This window comes from Stigmatopora argus, chromosome 23 (genome assembly GCF_051989625.1).
Source record: "Stigmatopora argus isolate UIUO_Sarg chromosome 23, RoL_Sarg_1.0, whole genome shotgun sequence".
NCBI lineage: Eukaryota > Metazoa > Chordata > Actinopteri > Syngnathiformes > Syngnathidae > Stigmatopora > Stigmatopora argus.
In genome coordinates, this window is record NC_135409.1 from 7484834 (window position 1) to 7505066 (window position 20233).

The 20233-nt window shown below is 41.6% G+C and overlaps 5 protein-coding genes across 6 annotated transcripts; 3 read left to right on the forward strand and 2 right to left on the reverse strand.

Moving 5' to 3' along the window:
* Nucleotides 1-92: 92 nt before the first annotated feature.
* creld2 (CRELD disulfide isomerase 2) lies at nucleotides 93-3147 on the forward strand. Its single transcript, XM_077594316.1, has 10 exons — nucleotides 93-452; nucleotides 558-640; nucleotides 752-862; nucleotides 926-1017; nucleotides 1404-1580; nucleotides 1652-1750; nucleotides 2382-2465; nucleotides 2532-2627; nucleotides 2695-2832; nucleotides 2901-3147. The coding sequence occupies exons 1-10, from the start codon at nucleotides 315-317 to the stop codon at nucleotides 2945-2947; spliced, it is 1065 nt and encodes a 354-aa protein (XP_077450442.1). The 5' UTR covers nucleotides 93-314; the 3' UTR covers nucleotides 2948-3147.
* A 41-nt stretch (nucleotides 3148-3188) lies between these two features.
* Nucleotides 3189-10790, reverse strand: LOC144069155 (dynamin-1-like protein). The gene is made up of 19 exons (XM_077594314.1): nucleotides 10521-10790; nucleotides 10118-10259; nucleotides 9957-10003; nucleotides 9780-9851; nucleotides 9597-9683; nucleotides 9375-9537; nucleotides 8351-8471; nucleotides 8019-8150; nucleotides 7741-7947; nucleotides 7238-7358; nucleotides 7010-7165; nucleotides 6857-6946; nucleotides 6702-6794; nucleotides 5726-5779; nucleotides 5477-5548; nucleotides 5082-5213; nucleotides 4894-5003; nucleotides 3747-3906; nucleotides 3189-3442 (listed from the first exon to the last, which is right to left on the reverse strand). Exons 1-19 carry the CDS (start codon nucleotides 10620-10622, stop codon nucleotides 3386-3388), a joined length of 2118 nt encoding a protein of 705 aa, XP_077450440.1. The 5' UTR covers nucleotides 10623-10790; the 3' UTR covers nucleotides 3189-3385.
* Nucleotides 10791-10860: 70 nt separating this feature from the next.
* On the forward strand, nucleotides 10861-11920 carry stmp1 (short transmembrane mitochondrial protein 1). Its single transcript, XM_077594318.1, has 3 exons — nucleotides 10861-11026; nucleotides 11186-11239; nucleotides 11330-11920. Exons 1-3 carry the CDS (start codon nucleotides 11012-11014, stop codon nucleotides 11399-11401), a joined length of 141 nt encoding a protein of 46 aa, XP_077450444.1. The 5' UTR covers nucleotides 10861-11011; the 3' UTR covers nucleotides 11402-11920.
* A 232-nt stretch (nucleotides 11921-12152) lies between these two features.
* LOC144069045 (cyclin-dependent kinase inhibitor 1-like) lies at nucleotides 12153-15414 on the reverse strand. 2 transcript variants are annotated; one of them, XM_077594093.1, is made up of 3 exons: nucleotides 15345-15414; nucleotides 12918-13369; nucleotides 12153-12850 (listed from the first exon to the last, which is right to left on the reverse strand). In XM_077594093.1, the coding sequence occupies exons 1-3, from the start codon at nucleotides 15353-15355 to the stop codon at nucleotides 12792-12794; spliced, it is 522 nt and encodes a 173-aa protein (XP_077450219.1). In that variant the 5' UTR covers nucleotides 15356-15414; the 3' UTR covers nucleotides 12153-12791. The 2 variants fall into 2 exon arrangements, with proteins under 2 accessions (XP_077450219.1, XP_077450220.1); XM_077594094.1 differs by lacking the exon at nucleotides 15345-15414 and adding an exon at nucleotides 14896-15140.
* Nucleotides 15415-17323: 1909 nt separating this feature from the next.
* Nucleotides 17324-19585, forward strand: LOC144069149 (uncharacterized). Its single transcript, XM_077594287.1, has 3 exons — nucleotides 17324-17577; nucleotides 18852-19103; nucleotides 19452-19585. The coding sequence occupies exons 1-3, from the start codon at nucleotides 17368-17370 to the stop codon at nucleotides 19530-19532; spliced, it is 543 nt and encodes a 180-aa protein (XP_077450413.1). The 5' UTR covers nucleotides 17324-17367; the 3' UTR covers nucleotides 19533-19585.
* The last annotated feature ends 648 nt before the right edge of the window (nucleotides 19586-20233 follow it).

The following is a 20233-nucleotide window of genomic DNA, read 5'->3' on the forward strand; positions in this document are numbered from 1 at the left end:
TGTCATCCGTGAATTTCCCACTTGTGACATACGCTATTTGTCCCGAGCGTGGCGGCAGGTGATTGGCTTTATATTTGATTGACAGGCTCAAGGAGCCAATCGGTAGGAGCCACAATTCAAGCGAGGGGCTGGAGCCGAAAATGAGAATGAGCATCTTTTTCTTCAGCCGGCATGTAAATATTACCTTGTAACGCGTTGTATTCAAATGCTGTATCTAATTTTTCATAGAAGGCGGCATACTGAGCCCTTAATTAGCAATCATTTCAAAATCGCTGTAGGGAGGATTTTATTCCGAGTCCCGATGAATCGGTAAAATGCAGCCCACGGGACTAAAACGGAGACTTCTCGGGCTTTTTTCCTGTTTACTTTTACTTTTCCACGTTACGATTGCCAAAAGGGATTTAAAAACTGCTTGCGACACCTGCCAGAAAATCACTAACAACTTCCAAAAGGTAAGCGACTAAGTAGGAAGAAATCCAAGCTTTGTTGTAATGAAAGGGTATGTCTAAAAATAGATTCCATTATCTATTTTTTTTATGTTTTGGTGTGTTTTTTAGGGTTATGAAAGAACTGCAAAGCAAAATTTTGGTGGGGGCAATACTGCTTGGGAGGAGAGGAAATTGTCTAAATATGAAACCAGGTGAGATGAAACTTCAGGTCAGCATGCCAGACCATCTACTCTTACGTTTTATAAACCTGGTGGGCTGTCAGGTCTTTCTTGTCCTCCTAATACTACTTTATTTTCCTCCAGTGAAATTCGACTAATGGAAATTATAGAAGGGCTGTGCGATAGCAGCAGTTTTGAGTGCAACCAGATGTTAGAAGAGCACGAGGAGCAGTTTGAAACATGGTGGTTTAAAAGGTCAGTAGATATGCTTTTTTTTTTTTTTAACTTTTCATTCAATTTTTGCTGTTTGCCATGCAGGAAAACGAAACACCCTGATTTGCATAAATGGTTCTGCCTTGACACCATCAAAGTATGCTGTCCGAAAGGGACATTTGGACCTGATTGCAATAGTGAGGACGTCGTGGCTGTCTATTTGAAATACCGTATTTTCACGACTAAGGCGCACATAAGTCTTAAATTTTCTCCAAAATAGACAGGGCGCCTTATAATCCAGTGCGCTTTATATATGGACCAATACTAGTCACTGCGCACCGGAAATAGCATCTGGGGCTGCTTCCATAGATAGCCCTATTACGGTCCGATAATCATCCATAAATATAAAAATGCCATTCCTGGCTGCGTCTAAAAGAACGGTGCGTCCTTTGTGTGTAAAATACAGAAATAGCACTCGTTATTGACACTGCGGCTAAAAGTACGATGCGCCGAATAGTCGTGAAAATACGGTATTAAGAATCTGCTATAAATCGCTAGCATAACATTTTTTTACGTATCAAAGCTTGTGTCGGAGGCTCGGAGAAACCGTGTCACGGAAACGGCAAGTGCGACGGCGACGGAACCCGCGGAGGAGACGGCAAGTGCTCGTGCGACGTCCAGTATAAAGGAGATTTTTGCCTAGATTGCATCGAAGGCTACTTTAACGAAGCGCGCAACGATTCGTTCTCCCTTTGCACTGGTATGCCGATAGCCTTTAAAATGTACCATATCGTCACCCGGGGAATAATCAGAATCTCTTACTTTATTTAGAATGCCATTCCTCCTGCAAGACCTGCAGCGGGGCGACCAATCAGGATTGCGATCAGTGCAAAGATGGTTGGGAAGAGGATGAACAGGAAGCCTGCATTGGTAAAGTCACCTCATTATAAAGTATTTTTACACATCCTAACAAAATGTCAGCAATAATTTACCATTCGAGAACCCCAAAAATATTTCAATTCAGTGCCATTGATGTTAAACGAGGACCTGTAAGAAAGTTTTTGGGTCAATTTCACCAATAGACTAAACATTGACGTTAAACGAGAACCCACCCAAAAAAATCTATTCATTGTTTTTAACCAAACAAAAGACTTCCCATTACAGTGGTACCTCGAGTTCTTCTCCCGGGTTGGCTCTATTTGCTCCGCCTCCACACTGACTTTCAGTCAATATCGAGGGTTGTTTGAGTTTGTATTCCCTTCAAAATATTCCCAAAATGATGCACACAAATGTCCTCACAATAGGATAATGCACAACCACTTGCCAACGAGTAGTATATATAACTCTCGTATTAGCGATCGCCTCGCCATTCGCAATGACTAATGGGGAAAAAATACAGTGGAAAAAATGCAACACTCGGTCCAGTGCTCGCAGAGACATTACAAAGAGGGAGTTGCGACCAGAGACATTACACAAATATTTGCCCGAAATTGTACTCTTATCTCGAATTGCTCATATGTCAGGCCACTCTTATGTCGAGGTACCACTGTAAATCTGACAGATATAGACGAGTGCTCCAAAGACTCACCTCCATGTCAAGAAGATCAATACTGCGTCAACACAGAAGGCTCGTACATCTGCAAAGGTGAACTCGCACGCCTGGCTTCTCTTGAGCCGAGCTGGAAATGAGCTGTTTTCTTTGTTCCTATAGGTTGCGATCAAGCGTGCACGGGTTGCACCGGGCCCGAAGCGCACACGTGCCGGGCTTGCGCTAGCGGCTACCTGGAAAACGAGGGAACTTGCGCAGGTTTGTTCATGCCAGAGCCAAGATACGCAAGTGTTGTTAAAATCTAACGGTCTTGATTTACTACTAGACATTGATGAGTGTTCCCAAGCCGATTCAGTGTGCGTGAAGGAGCACCAGCAGTGTGTCAACACCCAGGGCAGCTTCGAATGCATCTGCTCTGAAAATTACCAGGAACAAGATGGCGAATGTGTCCAAAAATCACAAGGTTGGTGTCAATCCAACGGCTGGGGGACGTTTTCAGTTGTATTTATCCTTTTTTTATGGTCTCAACAGATGAAGAAAAGGCTGAGACAGTTGAAAATCTTCATGAAGAGCTCTGATTTATGTTCTGATCTGTATTCAAAAGGGACTTTGGGGCAGGCAATACATGACCCTGGTCATTTTAAAAACCAATGCACTTCTCTGAAATTGAACAGCTGTCTTAACCAGTGGACCAGTCATTGAGATTTTCAAACATTTGTCATTGTCATGTTGTTTTTAAAGTAAATAAAGGTGTTTTAATAAGGAAGAAAACCTCCTACCTGGAAGCCTTGTTCTTCAGTCAGCAGACAACATATCAGATTTGGAAACACTGTCTTCAGTGCGTCTTTTTATTGTCCATGTTAAATTTTGGCAATGTCATCCAGGCAGAATAAATAAAATGTCACAACAATTCTTCCACGATTACAGCAACAGTGTATATACATTCTTATCAAACCCTACGTGTCGTGAAGGTACGTGAAGTCTTCATTTTAGCGGTTTCAGTGGAGTCTTCCGGTTCACCACATGTGAGTCTCTCTGATCTCAGCGATCACCTGGCTGGCTTTTTGCAATGCCTGTAAAACAGTAGATGGCACTAAAGGTACTATGAATTACCACTGCAAGTAACTTTCAAATAACATAAGACATATTTTGGAGAATCCATTCAAAAAAGGGATTACCGTATTTTCACGACTATAAGGCGCACATAAGTCTAAAATTTTCTCCAAAATAGACAGAGCGCCTTATAAGCCAGTGTGCTTTATATATGGACCAATACTAAAATTGTTATCACGATGAAATGAAATATTATTATTATAATTTATTCCGATTTTATGTTGATATTTGCTCAATTGTCAAGAGTTTAAAGGCAAACTTTACCTGTAGCATATCTGCTGCTTCCTTGCGGCGCTGAGCCATGTCCTCCGACTCGGTCAGCAGGTCGTTAAGTAGCCCCGACTTGTAGAGTTGACCAACCAGCTCGCTCTGGAGGCTATCCTTCACGTGGTTGACGAGAAAGTGCATCACAGCCTTTGGCACGCTGGGGAGAAATGAGCTGGTCATTGGAAATCAAATACAGTGGTACCTCGACATACGAGTGCCCCAACATATGAGCAATTTGAGATACGAGTCAAATTTCGGGCAAATATTTATCTTGAGATACGGGACAAATTTTGATCTACGAGCAGACAGTGGACGCGAGAGGCTGCTCATAAGAACATCATGTCCACTGTCTCTCTCCCCGCAACTCCCTCTTTGTAATGTCTCTCTGGTCGCAACTCCCTCGTGTAATGTCTCTGCGAGCACTGGGCGGAGCGTTGCATTTTTTCAGTGTTTTTTTACCCCGTTAGTCAGTGCGAATGGCGGAACTTGTTCGCTGATACGAGAGGAGTATATACTACTCCTCGTTGGCAAGTGGTCGTGCGTTATCCGATTGTGAGGACATTTGTGTGCATCATTTTGGGAATATTTTGAAGGGAATACAAACTCAAACAACCCTCGATATTGACTGAAAGTCAGTTTGGAGGCGGATCAAAAAGAGCCAACCCGGGAGAAGAAAGGTATCAAAATGTCAAACAAAATTAGAAGTAAGTTTAGTGTTAGGTTCAATTAAACTTATTGGTGAGTGTGTCTGCATCGTAATCCAAGTTCATTTCAATTTGTTTAGGTTATGTTATGTTACGAGCGTGTTGCCGGGCAAAAGCCTCCTCCCCCTTTCGCCCCCCTTCGAAATCCGTATAATTTTATTACTATTAAAACACATTTTAGTAATATTAAACCACTATTTATGTGTTACTTTGTTAATAGATGGCGAATTAGAACAAATCAAATATTTTTTTCCAATCCAATATCCTGTTTTTGGGTGTTTTTTCAGAGGGTTGGAACAAATTAATTTGTTTTTAGTTCATTTCAATGGGAAATGTTCCTTTGAATTACGACAAAATCGACATATGAGCTCAGTCCCGGAGCGAATTAAGCTCACATCTCGAGGTACCACTGTACAACAACTACGTCGTATACTCCTTACCTATCTTGAATGTTCTTGCGCACGATGAGAAAGTAGGACTTGATGAGGCGTTCAATGACCTCGCAATCCCGCTGTTCACGGGACGACAGCTTCCTGGCCACCGGTACCGGCTACGGATTTTTAGAAAATGGTTTTAATTGATTAGTGGGATTAAAAATAATAATAATAAAATAAATAAAGACATGTACCACGTCCAGTAAGTTGACGACTCCTTTGAGAGGACTCCCCGGGCCTGACCCTGGCCCACCTTCTCCTTTGTTGAGCATCCCCCTCCAGGTGCCGGCACCGTCCGGTTCGCCCTGCGGACCTGCGACTAGCGCCTATCATTTAAAAAAAATGAATAAAATTAAATAAAGTACCTAGATGTCATCCTGTAATAGCATTCCTTTGACGTTTTACACTGCACTCGGGCATGGAAAGGTTTCCAAAAATAAAAGGTTGGTGTAAGACTAGAGGAAACACAATATTGTTAGTGGAAGTTTACACAGGCTATAGTCGAGGGGGGGGGATGCACAGGACATCAGAAAATAAAAATTCAGGGTGCAAGTCAAGCCATCCATCGCCAAGGCCAGCAGTTGCCCACCTTGGCAATAATTGCATCTGTTCCGGGTATGGTGGGCTCGCCAGAAATTGCAGCTGGGCCTTGGCCAAATAACTGGCCATAATTTGAGGGCAAGGATGGGGAGAGAGACAGAAAAAGTTCATTTGTGTCATAGGCTTTTTTTTTCTAATATAAGATCATCCACTCGTTCTCCTGTTTTGACGTGTTAATGATCTATTTTAGAATCAGATCCTTGTCAACGGCAACTAAAGATTTAAAGGAGAAACGTACCTTATCCCTTGACACTGAGGTGGGCAATTCTCTCATTCGGTTTCTTCTTTGCTCCTAAACCCATGAAAGCATGTATTAGAATACATTTGGTTCAGTTCAATTCATCGGACAAAAGCATGTATCAAAGGGAAAGAGTATTTTTGGGAACAAGTTAATCAACATTCCCACTTACATCATCAAGATATTAAAAGAATAGTGTAACCAACAATAAAAAAAGAACATCTAAAATGTGCGTACAGTGGTACCTCGACATACAAGCACCCCGACATACGAGCATTTCGAGATACGAGTAAAATTTCGAGCAAATAATTATCTCGAGATACGAGACAAATTTCGAGATACGAGAAAGCCATGACATGAGGCTGTTTATGATTTTTTGCAGCATCTCTTTTGTGTATAACGTGTATATCTACAAGCACTCACGAGTGTAAGGTTAGATTAAACTTATTTTTGAGTGTGTCTTCATTGTAATCCAAGTTCATTTACATTTGTTTATGTTATGAAACGGGTGTGTTGCCTTGCAAAAAAAGCACCCCACCCCCTCTCCCCCTCTCTCTCTGTCTGTCTCTCTCTCTCTCCCCCTTCGAAATCCGTATAATTTTAGTACTATTAAAAACATTTAACTAATATTAAACCACTAGTTATGTGTTACGTTGTTAATAGATGGCAAATTAGAAGAAATAAAACATTTTTTCCAATCCAATATCCTGTTTTTGGTGTTTTTTCAGAGGCTCGGAAAGAATTAATTTGTTTTTAGTTCATTTCAATGGGAAACGTTCGTTCGAGTTACGAGAATATCGACATACGAGCTCAGTGAATGAATTAAGCTCGTATCTCAAGGTACTACTGTATGCTGTCAGTTGACGGAACCAGAACGATTCCATCGAACATCCTCACTTCTCTGCGAGATCTCCGTTAACTCACATTTTGTAGCTAAGAGGTCCATCGCTAAAAATATTTGCCGGCAAGTACACACCTCTATGTTGTTGTTCATGACCCCGCAAGCATCTGCAAAGTCCGGATGCTTCGTGTTGATGTAAGCCAGCTCAATGGCCACCAAGTTGTGTACCTGGCGGGAAAGAGAAAGTTGAGCCAACGTACGTGCGCAAAGAAGGCTAAACGTGACGGTACCATCTCATTAGTGACGGGTAGCCTTTTCCTCAAAAGGGAAGTGACGACTTCCACGATAGCTTCGTGAAGCTTTGGGAATCTCTGAAGCTCCTGGTTGGGGGCATTGCAATAATTTAGATAGGGCGTCTAACCGAGAGAACGAGAAGCAGAAACCTGCGTGCTGTAGTTGCTGCAGTGCTGGATGATCCTCTGCATCTCCTCGTGAACCAACTCCACGCAACGTAGGCTGGGTTCCTCCAGACGCTTCACCTGCTTCTTCACCAGCAGCTCAAAGGAGATTTCAGGCACGAAGAGAGAGGGACGAGGCCCCTGACGGCGGGACGGGACGGGAAGGGGAAACGGTAGCTACGGGGAGGAAGCGGCGAGTCCCGCGGCACTCACCGTGGCATTCCGAATGGCCGTGAGGATGTCGATGGTGCTCAGGCCTCCGAGCGGGTCCACGCACTCCAGAGTTCGTCCGAAAGTCTCGTGGAAAATGTAACAGATTCGGGCGCCGCCACACCTGAAATGGAGGATGTTACCGGTGGAAAAAGTAAATGACAGAGAAGGACAGATTTCAGCGATAGCGAGGAATTAGCCAATCACGTTTTGTCATTCATTTGAATTTAGTTGCTGAGGCAAGAACCTTCCTCAAAATTCGGCCAAGAAAAATAAAGGGCTATGAGAATAGCCCAAATATTAGAAGATAAAAAAAAAAATCACAATACAGTGGTACCTCGAGATACGAGCTTAATTCATTCCGGGACTGAGCTCGTATGTCGAGGTACCACTGTACTACAAGAATTCAAGTCATACGATCAAAATGTTAATATGACTGACTCTTTAGGCTTGATCCGGACAAAACAGCATAATGACAAAACTGTTTCGATATGGTCAACACTCACAGCTCTGCTGTCTCGATGTACTTGGCCGTGCCTTCTATAGTGTTGCAGTACTCGGTGGCGAACTTGGTAATGAGCTGCAGCAAGGTGGCGCTTTGGTCTTCCACTGGCTCGCCGTAGCTGCCCAGCAGGGACTGGTACTGTGCGGCTAGCACGTTGATTCGCGTCTTCAGCTCGGGCAGGCAGTCGCGGATGTGATGCATCAGCAGTCTGACGTGAGGAACGACCGTCTTTTGTTGGGTCAATTGGCGGCAAGATTAGAACACGTGGATGACACTGACCTATTAAGGGTTCTGGCCAAGTATTTGGTCCCGTTCCTATTCGCTAGCGAGGGGTATTTCTTCTGCAGGAAGGCGTGCTCATCTCGGATGGCGTCAGTAACTGACTTTTTATTGTTAATGTCCAGCTGGCTCCTGTAAAGTCAACAGTATTCGCCATATTAGGTCGATACAATGCCGCTTCCGGCCGTACGCAAGACGCACCGGGCTGAGAAGAGCTTGCGACTAGCATCATGAATATTTGATGTTGCTAAAAGCCAATTTGCTTTTTGATTACAGTCATTTGGCATAAATAAACACTGCAAAAATCAGTAAGGGCATTGCGCCAAACGGACCTGTTGACCACGCCAATGAGACCTAGCTTAACGGGGATGACTCGACCCATTAGCACGTCCATAGCGTCCGTTCCGGCGTCCATCAGGTCAAGTTTGGTCACCACGGCAAGTGTTCTTCTACCTGGATTGGTTAGATGGTACTCGGACGTTTGGTCGCCGGACTTTTGGTCGCCGGACTTTTGGTCGCCGGACTTTTGGTCGCGGACGTTTGGTCGCGGCCGACGTTTGTTAGAACGGACTTTTGGTCGCCGGACTTTTAGTCGCCGGACTTTTGGTAGCACAGGTTCAAATTATGACAGAGAGAGGGATAGTTTAGAGTTTAATATCTAAATACTGTTGAAACCAGCTCTCAAAATACTGTTGAAACGATCTAAATACTGTCTAAATACTGTTGAAACGATCTAAATACTGTCTAAATACTGTTGAAACGCTAACTGACTCTAAATACTGTCTAAATACTGTTGAAACGCTAACTGACTAAATACTGTCTAAATACTGTTGAAACTATCTAAATACTGTCTAAATTTTAGACAGTATTTAGATCGTTTCAACAGTATTTAGACAGTATTTAGATCGTTTCAACAGTATTTAGACAGTATTTAGATCGTTTCAACAGTATTTAGACAGTATTTAGATCGTTTCAACAGTATTTAGACAGTATTTAGATCGTTTCAACAGTATTTAGACAGTATTTAGATCGTTTCAACAGTATTTAGACAGTATTTAGATCGTTTCAACAGTATTTAGACAGTATTTAGATCGTTTCAACAGTATTTAGACAGTATTTAGATCGTTTCAACAGTATTTAGAGTCAGTTAGACAGTATTTAGATCGTTTCAACAGTATTTAGATATTAAACTCTAAACTCTCCCTCTCTCTGTCATAATTTGAACCTGTTCTACCAAAAGTCCGAGCGACCAAAAGTCCGTTCTACCAAACGTCCGGGCGACCAAACGTCCGCTCACGGGTTAGATTGGTTCATGAAATAAGCACTGTTGAAGGAGGTTCATTTTAAGACTTTTACCATCAGGGTCCACCTCCCGAGCCACCTTGAGCGCTTCAGACGTCGCCATGTCGGTGTTAGCGGCCGTGACGGCCAATATGATGCAGTTGGGGTTAGAGATGTGCTTCAGGATGAGATCTCGGATTTGGACTTCGATGTCTTTGGGTTGATCGCCCACGGGCACCTGCGAGCGACAAAGTGTTGAGGGGGGGGCGCACGGTGGGATCGGGACGGCCGTGTTACCTTGGTGATGCCGGGAAGGTCCACTAGAGTTAGGTTGACAACGTGGGGGGAGAAGATCTTCAGGTGAATGGGCTCATCACTAATACCCTGAACCAAACAAAAATGGAAATGTACATTTTATTTAAAAAAAAAATGCAACAACTACTGTGGAGTTCACTACACTTGGGAGATGATCTTTCTCACCTTGTTATTCCCGGAAATTCGCTCAGTTTCCGCTTCTATTTCTTGCCTGATTTCATTAAAATCAGTGTAGAGCTGCCCCCCAAAAATGCATATGTAAAAGTGATTACAATACTCTAATGTTTAAAAGAAGTGTTACAAATAATTATGAAGTGATTTGCTCCCTATATTGACAATGACCTTATTTTTGGTGTGCAGAAACTTGCCCCAATCCTCACCTTCTCTTCCTGGAAAAACACAAGGCAACTTCATGAATGTTAAAATCAAAATGACAAGGTTGTACTGTGAAACACAGAAAGGGAAATGATTTTAAAACAGAGCATTGTGTCCAAGTTGCCTACCGACATCCTCATTTTTACCAGCATCCACCGGGTCAACGTGTACCAATTGCAAAATGAGAGGCCGCCTGGTTACGATACCGGTTCCGCGTGGGAGCAGGTCACGGCCCACCAGGCTCTCCAGAACAGAACTCTTTCCACTGCTCTGTAAGCACAACAAGCCATAGCAGTTCACATTAGGAAAGTAGTACTTCTTTGAATTTACAAGTGGCTGACATTGCCCAACAGGGTGTGCTTATTAGCACTGAATGAAGGTTATCAAGTCTTTCCAGTGTAGACTTAGAACGGTTATAAATTACGACGTTTTTTAAATAAATTATGGCTCATTACAATCCAGAAATGGAATAGTCATTGAATAGCTAACGGTTCGTTTCATGACAATTATTATAACGAGCATTTACTACACCTGCGTCCCCACCACAGCAATCTGCGGTAGCTGGATAATATCGGCACCCACAGTGTTGAACACATCCTGGAGCTTGTTAATAACGGGGATAAGTGCCTCCATGTCTTCGGTTTCAGTTTCGGGGCAATAAGAGGAATTTGCCGGTGATTTTTTTGTGATGGAGCCAAAGTCATTCAATGTCTCGGCGTCGCCACCATTGCGACAACAGCAGCTGCATTTGGGACTCGAGACGCAATGGGAGTTGTAGTTCTCTCAGCTGTCGCTTGGGCGTCAAGGTGGAGAAAAGAACTACAAAGGAAGCTCTCTCATAACAACGCGCGAACGTACAAACGGCGTCAAGTACCGCGCATGCGCACACACATTGTTGATGACAGCCTAGCTTTGACAGACGTAGATAAGTTTGTGTGGGTTGCCTCAAAGCTAAAACGTAATAATTACCCATTTTTCTTGAAGTCATTTTCCTGTCATCGTTCAACATTTAATATTGCATTATGCTACAGTTCCTGGTGAGTCAAAATTACTTTTCTTTTCAGCCATCGCTAGCGTAATTGTGATTTTTAAGCTCAGGGTTGCCACTTGGGGCAAAACATTGAGAAAATCGAACAAGTAGGTTTTCTATTACTGTTAAATAATATAGAAAAAAAATATTGTTTGACCATTTTCAGGCTGGATTCACCTTGGGCAATGTTGTGGGCATGTACCTCGCTCAGAACTACGATGTAAGTTTGATCCTATTATCTCCAGCAAGGCCTCAATGCTTTATTTTGTTTCCTATTTTTGTCATTATTAAACTGGATTTTCTGTTCAAGGTACCAAACATAGCCAAAAAAATCGAAGCATTCAAGAAAGACGTAGAGGCCAAGAAGAAGCCACCTGAGTGATCAAATTGGAGGATCCATCCATTTAGAAAATATATACTCTACAGAACATCTATTTATTTCACAGGGTGGTGTAACGATCTCCTACTGGATATGAAAATATGTACTGGAAGTATGACGGTGCCTCGCAGAAATGTTACATTATATTTCTACTCTCAAATTCAGCGGAATACCCGTACAGCACATTTGTTGTGATGGCATGACAAAAAAAATGCAACATATTCTGCTCACAATAAAATTGATGATTAATCCTTTTAAAAATGAGTTGTCTTGTAAGTAAAGCAGTTGCGTGTACAAACCTTTTTTTTTTTGAATTGGTTATGCTTTTTTTCCCTCTTTTCCTTGGACCAGCCGTAACTTGATAATTATGAGCGATGTAGTAGACCAGGGGTGTCAAACATACGGCCCGCGGGCCGGAACCGGCCCCCAAGGAGGTTCGATCAGGCCTTGTCTAAGGAAATATGAGGTGTTTCATGAAATGTTTTGAAAAAGGATAGTTCATTAAATTTCAATATTTTCCTAGTGTTCTTGTGCTTCTTTACACCAAAACAAAGGAAAGACATGATATTTGGGTTATTTATAGCAGAGCATGGTATAATTTTAATGGTCCGGCCCACTTGACATCTCCCTAGGCCGTATGTGGCCCACGATGCCAAATAAGTTTGACACCCCTGATCTATTCTATTTAGGCCAATGTGCAGTGTCGCTTTCCTACCACCAGGTGGTGCTCTAACACAAACACAAAAAACTTCAATTTTTATGAATATAGCTTTTTATTCGTGATGATGAAACAACAATATTACGAATCTCTTAAACGAGTTCATACAAATATTTTATTTTCAAACAGTTTTAGAATCATCACACAATATACTACAATATACACTTTTCACACATTAATGCAGTATAATCATTCCAAAAGACCGATATTGCTGCGAAAGATGTGTTACATTAAGATTAGCAGTCCAACGATGTCCTTTTATTTTTATGATTTTTTTTAGCATTACCATACAAAAAAAATACATTTCATAGTCAAGAATGTTAAAGTAGTGCAAATGTAGCTCTCCGAAATGACACAATTAGCAATAATGAGGAAGTATTGTCATTATTCTTAACAAACACACATGTATATACTCCAAATAAGTTATTTTTCTTGCCTTCAACACACACACCGCACACATATAAAGGTAGACAATACGAAAACAAGAACTGATTTTTAGAATGATACCCTTTTAAAACCATCTGGTGCGACTTATTGTCCAGAAATAAGGTAATAAGCTCACAAATCCTACCCACTGCCCGTTTGTAAGAGTGCACTTAATACAATTTCACAGTATAGCCAAAAAGATGAATAAAAACCGTATATAGATCCTATTTCGAAACATCCAAAACCTTCCTACTGCCGGGATGAGGACTTGTAATATAGAAGCCTCCGTCTTTTGACTTTGAAGAAATCTGGATAAAAGAATAGAAAAGGTCATTTTCATGTTTTTTTCCCCTGATTTGCGTTTTGCGGATTTACCCATGATGGAAGGTTGTCTGCGTTTTGTCGCCCGCTGCAGCCGGTAGCGCCCCCTGCTGGTGACTTCGAGGCACTCGTCCCCGGATCCGGAAGAACTGCTGGACGTGGGGGACTCCTGGTCCGAAGAAGTGGAATTCCGTCTGGCGGGCTTGCCACGCCGCGGCACCGCGTGGTAGAACGCCGGCAGGTCTTGAGAGTGGACTTCCTCCCACTGGACGTGGCCTTCGGTCCCGGGCGCGTCTCGGCAGAAGTCGTAGTCCCACCGTTTGTTGGCTGCCTCGATGCCCATGCGCAGGAGCCGCTCGAAGTCCTGGCGTAGCTCCTGGTGGTCCACGGGGCCGAAGAGGTTACGGCGCACCGGGCCCTCCTTCAATCTCAGGGCCTCGACGCCACCCAGGCGTGAAATTTCAGGCTCAGTTGTCGACGCTGATGTCGTTTCCATCGCCATATCCCTGTTGAACAAAGGTGAAAAGGCTGTTGAACTCCAGACTAATGAGCGATGACATTTCCAAAAATGGACCAATCCAAATACAGTGATACCTTGAGATACGAGCTTAATTTGTTCCGGGACTGAGCTCGTATGGCGATTTTCTCATAACTCAAACGAATGTTTCCCATAAAAATGAACTTATTAAAATTAATTCGTTCTCACCCTCTGAAAAATGACCCAAAACAGGATATTGGATTGAAAAAACATTTTGATTTGTTCTAATTCGCCATCTATTAACAAAGTAACAAATAACTAGTGGTTTAATAGGGGAAAGGTGCCCAAAAGGCTGGATTAAAGGTGAGGGGTTGCACATATGGCATACTGGTGAAGAATGCTTTAAAGCATTCCACCGGCACTATATGACAAAATTAATTAGCGTGCTGGTGTTGAGTTCAGGGACCAGAGGTTTGTGCTTTTTTTTTTTTACCTCAACCTCGTAAAGGAGCCATTATCGGTAGAAAGTGGGGCCTTTAACGTATGATACAGCAGATTAGGTTATCTTTACAGTTTATTACGTACAAAGTATGGCACGTGGGTTACATACAGCCTACAATTATTATTTTTTTATTGAACTTTTTCTTGTATTGGATATATTTCATTCCAAATAATAGCAAGAATAAAAAAAATGAATTGAATGAATGCTTTAATTGTCATTATACAAGTATAATGAGATTTCAAGTGTAATAATGTCAAATAAGAAACAAAAGACGCTGACTCCTTGCATTTTGAGATAATCTGTGACAAGCACTAATTGGTGCATAATCCTAAATTAAATTTGCATCTCATGAAGGCGTCTCAGATTAATTGAGGGGCAGTAAAAGGAGGGGTTAGTCAGATTATTCATGACTCCTGTGGTGTTTTAATTATGGCTGCATATTAAAGAACCCCCGTGAGAATCAGCGGCTCGGAAAATGAATAACAGCGACTACACCAAATGCTTCGTCATAATTTAATCCATCTAACTGCATGCAATTTAATAAAAGTCCTACAAAAAACATTTCTGTCACTGCAGAACTATAGAATAAAATATACAAGCGGGGTGGGGGGCGGGGCCTTGGAACATTGCGCAATTTGGAAAATACAGAATGCAAGTAAACACGTCACAAAGACGCGAAAGTGTTCGCAGTTAACAATATTAAACGTCATTTTACTTTTGCACCAATAATAATGAAATAAACGCAACACATTTAGGAAATAGCTGTGTGGACTAATCGGTTGCCCCAGAGAAAGTTGTTTGTGTCACAAAAAACAAAAAAATCAAGTGAGCGCGTCAAGGAGATCTTTTATCAGATTTCGTCATAAAAATATCATACAACCACAATACTCGTAGACGATGACGCACTTCATTTGGCAAGCGGATGCGGGTTAATGAGATGCGACACACAAAAAACACAACTTCTCAAAGCCACCAATGTTAAAAACACGAACATATAAAACTGCCTTTTGTGAAATTATAGCTGAAATTAATTAAATATAAAACAAACTTACCATGCAAATTCAAGATTTGCGACGGAGTTGTCAATCACACAAAAAAAGAAAATGTGTCGAAAGTGCGAGGACGAAATGTTTTCGTGATGAACTCGGAGAAAACAGTGTTACGTTAAAGGTCAATCGACTAAAATCCACGGAGAAGTCTTGCTCCCGTCTCCTTATCTTTACCACTAGTTTGTTATGTACTGAGATGGGCGGAGGGGTGTTCCTATGGTAGGGGCCGTTTTACGCGTGAAGTCTGTCACGTGGGTTTCCTCAAAAACATATTTTCCTCGACAGTTAGGTTGCAGAACGAAAAATATACATATTGCAATTGAACGCAGCAACGGCAAATCAATTTCACGACCGATTAAAAAAGGGGGCGGTACAGGTTGACTATTCCAACCCGAAATATTACATTTATAATACAAAGTATATTTATTAAAGTTGTTGAAAATGTTTCTTACCCTGATTCCATGTTACAAAATGGTCGTAAATGCGCTGCACCCTCAGATGTGTTTTTCTGTGCTCTCTCTGTGCTGCATTGAGCGCTCCTTGGAAAGTAGGTCAAAGAAACTTGGCAGGGGTTGCCATTTCCCTTCTCCCGCTAAATGTGACACACATTCTCCTGTCGGCCTGGAATTACTTTTTTTACTTTTTTTTCTGGCCACGCGCCCATTGCAACGTGATGCATTTGTCCTTTTGCAGATGTATATAGTAGTCAGTACTGTATATGTTTTGGAAGAACAGAACATTATGGAAAGGGAAGAAAGTTTGCTGTGCTGGCTCGTTATGCAATACATTCCTAGTGCAACTGAAGTCAAATTTTCCACAACACCAAGTGACCTACATTTAACAACTTCAACCATATTAGAAACCAGTGGCGGTCTGTGTATTTTCTCGTAGCACCTTCAACAGGTAAAATCCACTTCCTAGCAGCATTTAATGATTAAATACAAATACTGGAGCTTTTCAGACATTACAACCGGGCCAGGGAGGTGATTTCCCGGGGGAAGACAGCGATGGACGTCAATGGCGAAATGGCAAAAATTGCACTAAAAATAGTTTCTGTTGAAAGCGTCACTAGAAAATGCACGGACCGCCACTGCTTTATACTGTCGCACAAAAGCACCGTTGCGGCCATTGTTTTGCATGTGACAGCCATGGCTATAGGAGTAATTATGTCACCCCTGTGGAATGCCTCCATGTTGAACAACAATTCACATGTTGTGGAGCTAAAAAAAAAAGGGGGAGTGGTAGATCTGGCTTCGGTTGAAGTTCAAGGTTGTTCATCTCTCAGCTCCAGGAAAATGAGAAATAATGAAGCAACAGTTCCAGAACCTGAGACTAGTTCCATTTGAGCTCTCTCATGCTGATACATAATAGATGGTTAGCTAGCCATGCTGACCCAATTCCATAATAGCTCACTAATCTCAAGTGGCTCATTATACACTCATATTTGAGAGGCCATCAGCAGAAAACGAGGCCTTCAACATGTTTGTCAGCACTCTGACCTGTTATTTGCAGTTATCTTACTGTGCTACATTAAAATCCTAATCCTCGCTTGTCTAGAGCCCCTTAATCACTTGGCTATGCAGTATTTAAAATCCATTGTCCTTGCCCCTTGAATAAATTAGCTTGCGTAGCTTATAATTAAGTTTAGTGTTAGGTTCGATTACATTTATTTTTGAGTTTCTGCATCATAATCCAAGTTCATTTCAATTTGTTTATTTTATGTTACGAGCACGTTGCCGTGCAAAAAGCCCCGCCCCCTCTCTCTGTCCGTCTCTCTCTCTCCCCCTTCGAAATCCATATACTTTTAGTATTATTAAACACATTTTATTACTATTAAACCACTAGTTATGTGTTACTTTGTTAATAGATGGCAAATTAGAACAAATAAAGTTTTTTTCCAATCCGATATTCTGTTTTGGGTGTTTTTTCAGAGGGTTGGAACGAATGAATTTGGTTTTAGTTCATTTCAATGGGAAACGTTCGTTCGAGTTACGAGAACATCGACATACGAGCTCGGTCCCGGAACGAATTAAGCTCGTATCTCGAGGCACCACTGTACTACAGTACGCAAACCAGATGTGAACCAGATAATTCCCAGGTGGAGATAAGGGCAAAAACACATGATCTGAAACACAGCACCTTTTCAGCGCAGCTCCATACTCATACACACCCTTACGAGGTGTTCTAAAAAGCACATAGAGTATGTTATTCAAGCTTTCAAAATATTCTATATTCATGCTCTCACTCAATAAATACCACTTCCAATACCACTGGCGCCCTCTGCTGGCTGACTTTGGAAATGACCTCGACAAAAAGACAAGTTTAGACAACTTTCTGCACTTGAAAGCAGCAAAACTTCCACACCAAGTGAAATATATGATAAAACTTGCTTTCCAATCCCATTTTTTTGTGAACAACGTGACAACATTTTCACCTCTTCTGTCACTCAATAAAGCTAGTAAGCATGACAGACACATGTGGAATTTTTCATTGCCTCGCCCCAGGGGCAACATGCTGTCATACTCTTTTCTTCTCTTTTTTTTCTATCCGTTCCTTCCACCCATTCCTTGCACCTCACTGACATTTTTTCTGATCGCAGCTGATCCAATGGCCGAGTCGTGGTCCTACACGGTGGTCTTGGTGCCGCTTAGGAGCAGCCTGGACCCCCTTCGCTTCTACTTGTGGGTGAGCTACGTCTTCCCCCTGTTTTCAACTCTTGTTTTTCTGTCGTTTTAAAATATAAGTTAAGTGTTTTTAATATAATCTCATATGTTACAAGTAGTACTGTTAAAAGTGATCCAATCAAAAGTCAGTTTAAGGCCCAAAACTTTGTTCCTGGACTGTATTTTGAAGTATGTATATGTCGACTTTTCACTGGCAGCATGAACAAGTGCAGGCTTGTAAGAAAGCCATTATGCTAAAAATCTACTAGGAAGTGTTTTTTTTTGCTTAGGATTTCAATTCACGTAATGAGGAAATTAAATCAATTGACTGTTAAATTGAGGCGTATCTTGAAATAATACATTTGGTGGGGATTGTGTACAGTGGTACTTCGACATACGAGTGGGCAGACATACGAGCAATTCAAGATACAAGTAAAATTTCGGGCAGATATTTATCTTGAGATACTAAAAGAGCCAACCCGGGAGAAGAAAGGTATCAAAATGACACAAAATTAGTATTAAGTTTAGTGTTAGGTTCGATTAAACTTATTTTTCAGTGTGTCTGCATCGTCATCCAAGTTCATTTCAATTTGTTTAGGTTATGTTACGAGCGTGATGCCATGCAAAAAGCCCCCCTCTCTTTCCCCCCTTCGAAATCTGTCTAATTTTAGTACTATTAAACACATTTTAGTAATATTAAACCACTAGTTATGTGTTACTTTGTTAATAGATGGCGAATTAGAACAAATCAAATATTTTTTTCCAATCCAATATCCTGTTTTTGGTGTTTTTTCAGAGGCTTGGAACCAATGAATTCGTTTTTAGTTCATTTCAATGGGAAACGTTCGTTTGAGTGACGACAAAATCGACACACGAGCTCAGTCCCGGAACGAAATAAGCTCGTATCTCGAGGTACCACTGTACTCTGTTCAGAAAAATAGGTACAGCTTGTTAGCATAGATGTCTTGTTTTTTTCAGCCTAAAAAATCCCCAAAATAATATGTTTTAGTTTTATATCTAAAATAATACTTCTTTTCAACTTTATTGTCATCATACACAGCTGCGTATAATGAAATTGGTGGTGCGTTTTCCCAGTAAAAAAAAACATAAATAAGTACTATATAAAAAGTCAAGTCTTACTAGGGAGGAGGGAAAAGGGAGGACGTATTATTGTAATGGGTCAGTTAAATTATACTACCAAGAAGGTTTTAAAAGTCCAAATAATATTCAATAGACACCTATTGATGGCGATAAACGAGGTAACACTGCGCTGTTCTTTGATTCTGTCTCTTCCAGATTAAGCATCTCAAGGATCTCGAAAAGGAGAAAGACATTCTCTACTGCGGTCTGGAGATTCTGGAACGAGCTAGACTCCGTTACCGCCATCGGCTCTCAAAGAACAGAGCTGAAAAGGGCGACGCCGTCGCCAGCAATCGGGAAATGGCTCGCCTCCATCATGTGAAGGCATCTCTGGCCTCCGTCATGACCGACAGTATGAGCGCAGCAGCAGAGAGCGCCCTCCGGTGGCAGCACAGCTTACTCACACAGGTCTGATGCTTATTGAAATCGAGCTCCATATTTTCTCAACATCGGGTTACAGTGCTACCTCGACATACGAGTGGCCCGACATACGAGCAATTCGAGATACGAGTCAAATTTCGGGCAAATATTTATCTTGAGATACCAGACAAATTTTGATATACGAGCAGACGGTGTTTTTTTCCAATCCAATATCCTGTTTTTGGTGTTTTTTCAGAGGCTTGAAAGGAATTAATTTGTTTTTAGTTCATTTCATTGGGAAACGTTCGTTTGAGTTACGAGAAAATCGACATACGAGCGCAGACCCGGAACGCATTAAGCTCGTATCTCAATGTACCACTGTACACTTTTTCACAGGAAGTGAGTCACAAGAATCGACAGATCTCCATCTTGGAGATGGAAAAAAACGCTCTTCTTGAACAACTTGATGAAGTATGAACTGACAATTGCCTTGTAAATATTGTAAAGAATATTAAATATGTTTCCATGCACTGGATTTGTATTTTTATATTGATATTTTTATAGTCAAAATAGTCAAAAGTGGCTATGCTATCTATTTTTTCATCAATACTCCTTCTTAAGAAATACACCAAATAGTCAAAATAGACAAAAGTGGCTATGCTATCTATTTATTTTAGGACTTGGTTTTGCGGAATTGACGCTGAGAGACGATTGTGTTGCATTTGCTGAGGGCAAAATTAAATAAGGATATAAGTCTCACCTCCCCGTCATGCCCTGGTGAGCACATTTGCACACTTCCTGCAAGGAATCTGATAAAAATCAGACCAAAAAGAAAACATCCATTATGGAGGAGGCTTTTCTTAAAGTAGCTTCATGCTCTCTACCTTCACAGTGCAAGTGAACCATCAAACTATACCAGCACTGGCTTGATTTTTTTCTGGCTTGCATTCACATGCCTTGGTAAATCCAAAGTCTATTTTGCTTCCAGTTTTGCGGGTTTAGTGAAAATCGTAGACGGCAGTCGCTTCCGGAGGTGATTGATGTGAAGTCGGCCGTAAAATTCACATTTTTATAGGAATGATGCCAACTTTATCAGGTCCACGCTGTACATTCAACAAGGTCGAACACAAGGTAAGCACACTAAGACAGATGGAGTGAGATTTTGATGCTTCTGCAGA

Bases quoted from the DNA above. Each gene is read 5' to 3' on its own strand.
- LOC144069045 (XM_077594093.1), bottom strand. The intron at 12,851-12,917 runs GTAAATCCGCAA...TCTTTTATCCAG, and splicing joins CAGACAACCTTCCATCATGG to ATTTCTTCAAAGTCAAAAGA.
- stmp1 (XM_077594318.1), top strand. The intron at 11,240-11,329 runs GTAAGTTTGATC...TTTCTGTTCAAG, and splicing joins ACCTCGCTCAGAACTACGAT to GTACCAAACATAGCCAAAAA.
- creld2 (XM_077594316.1), top strand. From the start codon at position 315: ATGCAGCCCACGGGACTAAAACGGAGACTTCTCGGGCTTTTTTCCTGT. The intron at 1,751-2,381 runs GTAAAGTCACCT...TAAATCTGACAG, and splicing joins TGAACAGGAAGCCTGCATTG to ATATAGACGAGTGCTCCAAA. The intron at 2,628-2,694 runs GTTTGTTCATGC...ATTTACTACTAG, and splicing joins AAACGAGGGAACTTGCGCAG to ACATTGATGAGTGTTCCCAA.
- LOC144069149 (XM_077594287.1), top strand. From the start codon at position 17,368: ATGTGGAATTTTTCATTGCCTCGCCCCAGGGGCAACATGCTGTCATAC. The intron at 17,578-18,851 runs GTGAGCTACGTC...TGTCTCTTCCAG, and splicing joins CCCTTCGCTTCTACTTGTGG to ATTAAGCATCTCAAGGATCT. The intron at 19,104-19,451 runs GTCTGATGCTTA...ACTTTTTCACAG, and splicing joins AGCACAGCTTACTCACACAG to GAAGTGAGTCACAAGAATCG.
- LOC144069155 (XM_077594314.1), bottom strand. From the start codon at position 10,622: ATGGAGGCACTTATCCCCGTTATTAACAAGCTCCAGGATGTGTTCAAC. The intron at 7,359-7,740 runs GTGAGTGTTGAC...CCTCCATTTCAG, and splicing joins TACATCGAGACAGCAGAGCT to GTGTGGCGGCGCCCGAATCT. The intron at 3,907-4,893 runs GTAAGGAGTATA...ATTTCTCCCCAG, and splicing joins CGCAAGAACATTCAAGATAG to CGTGCCAAAGGCTGTGATGC.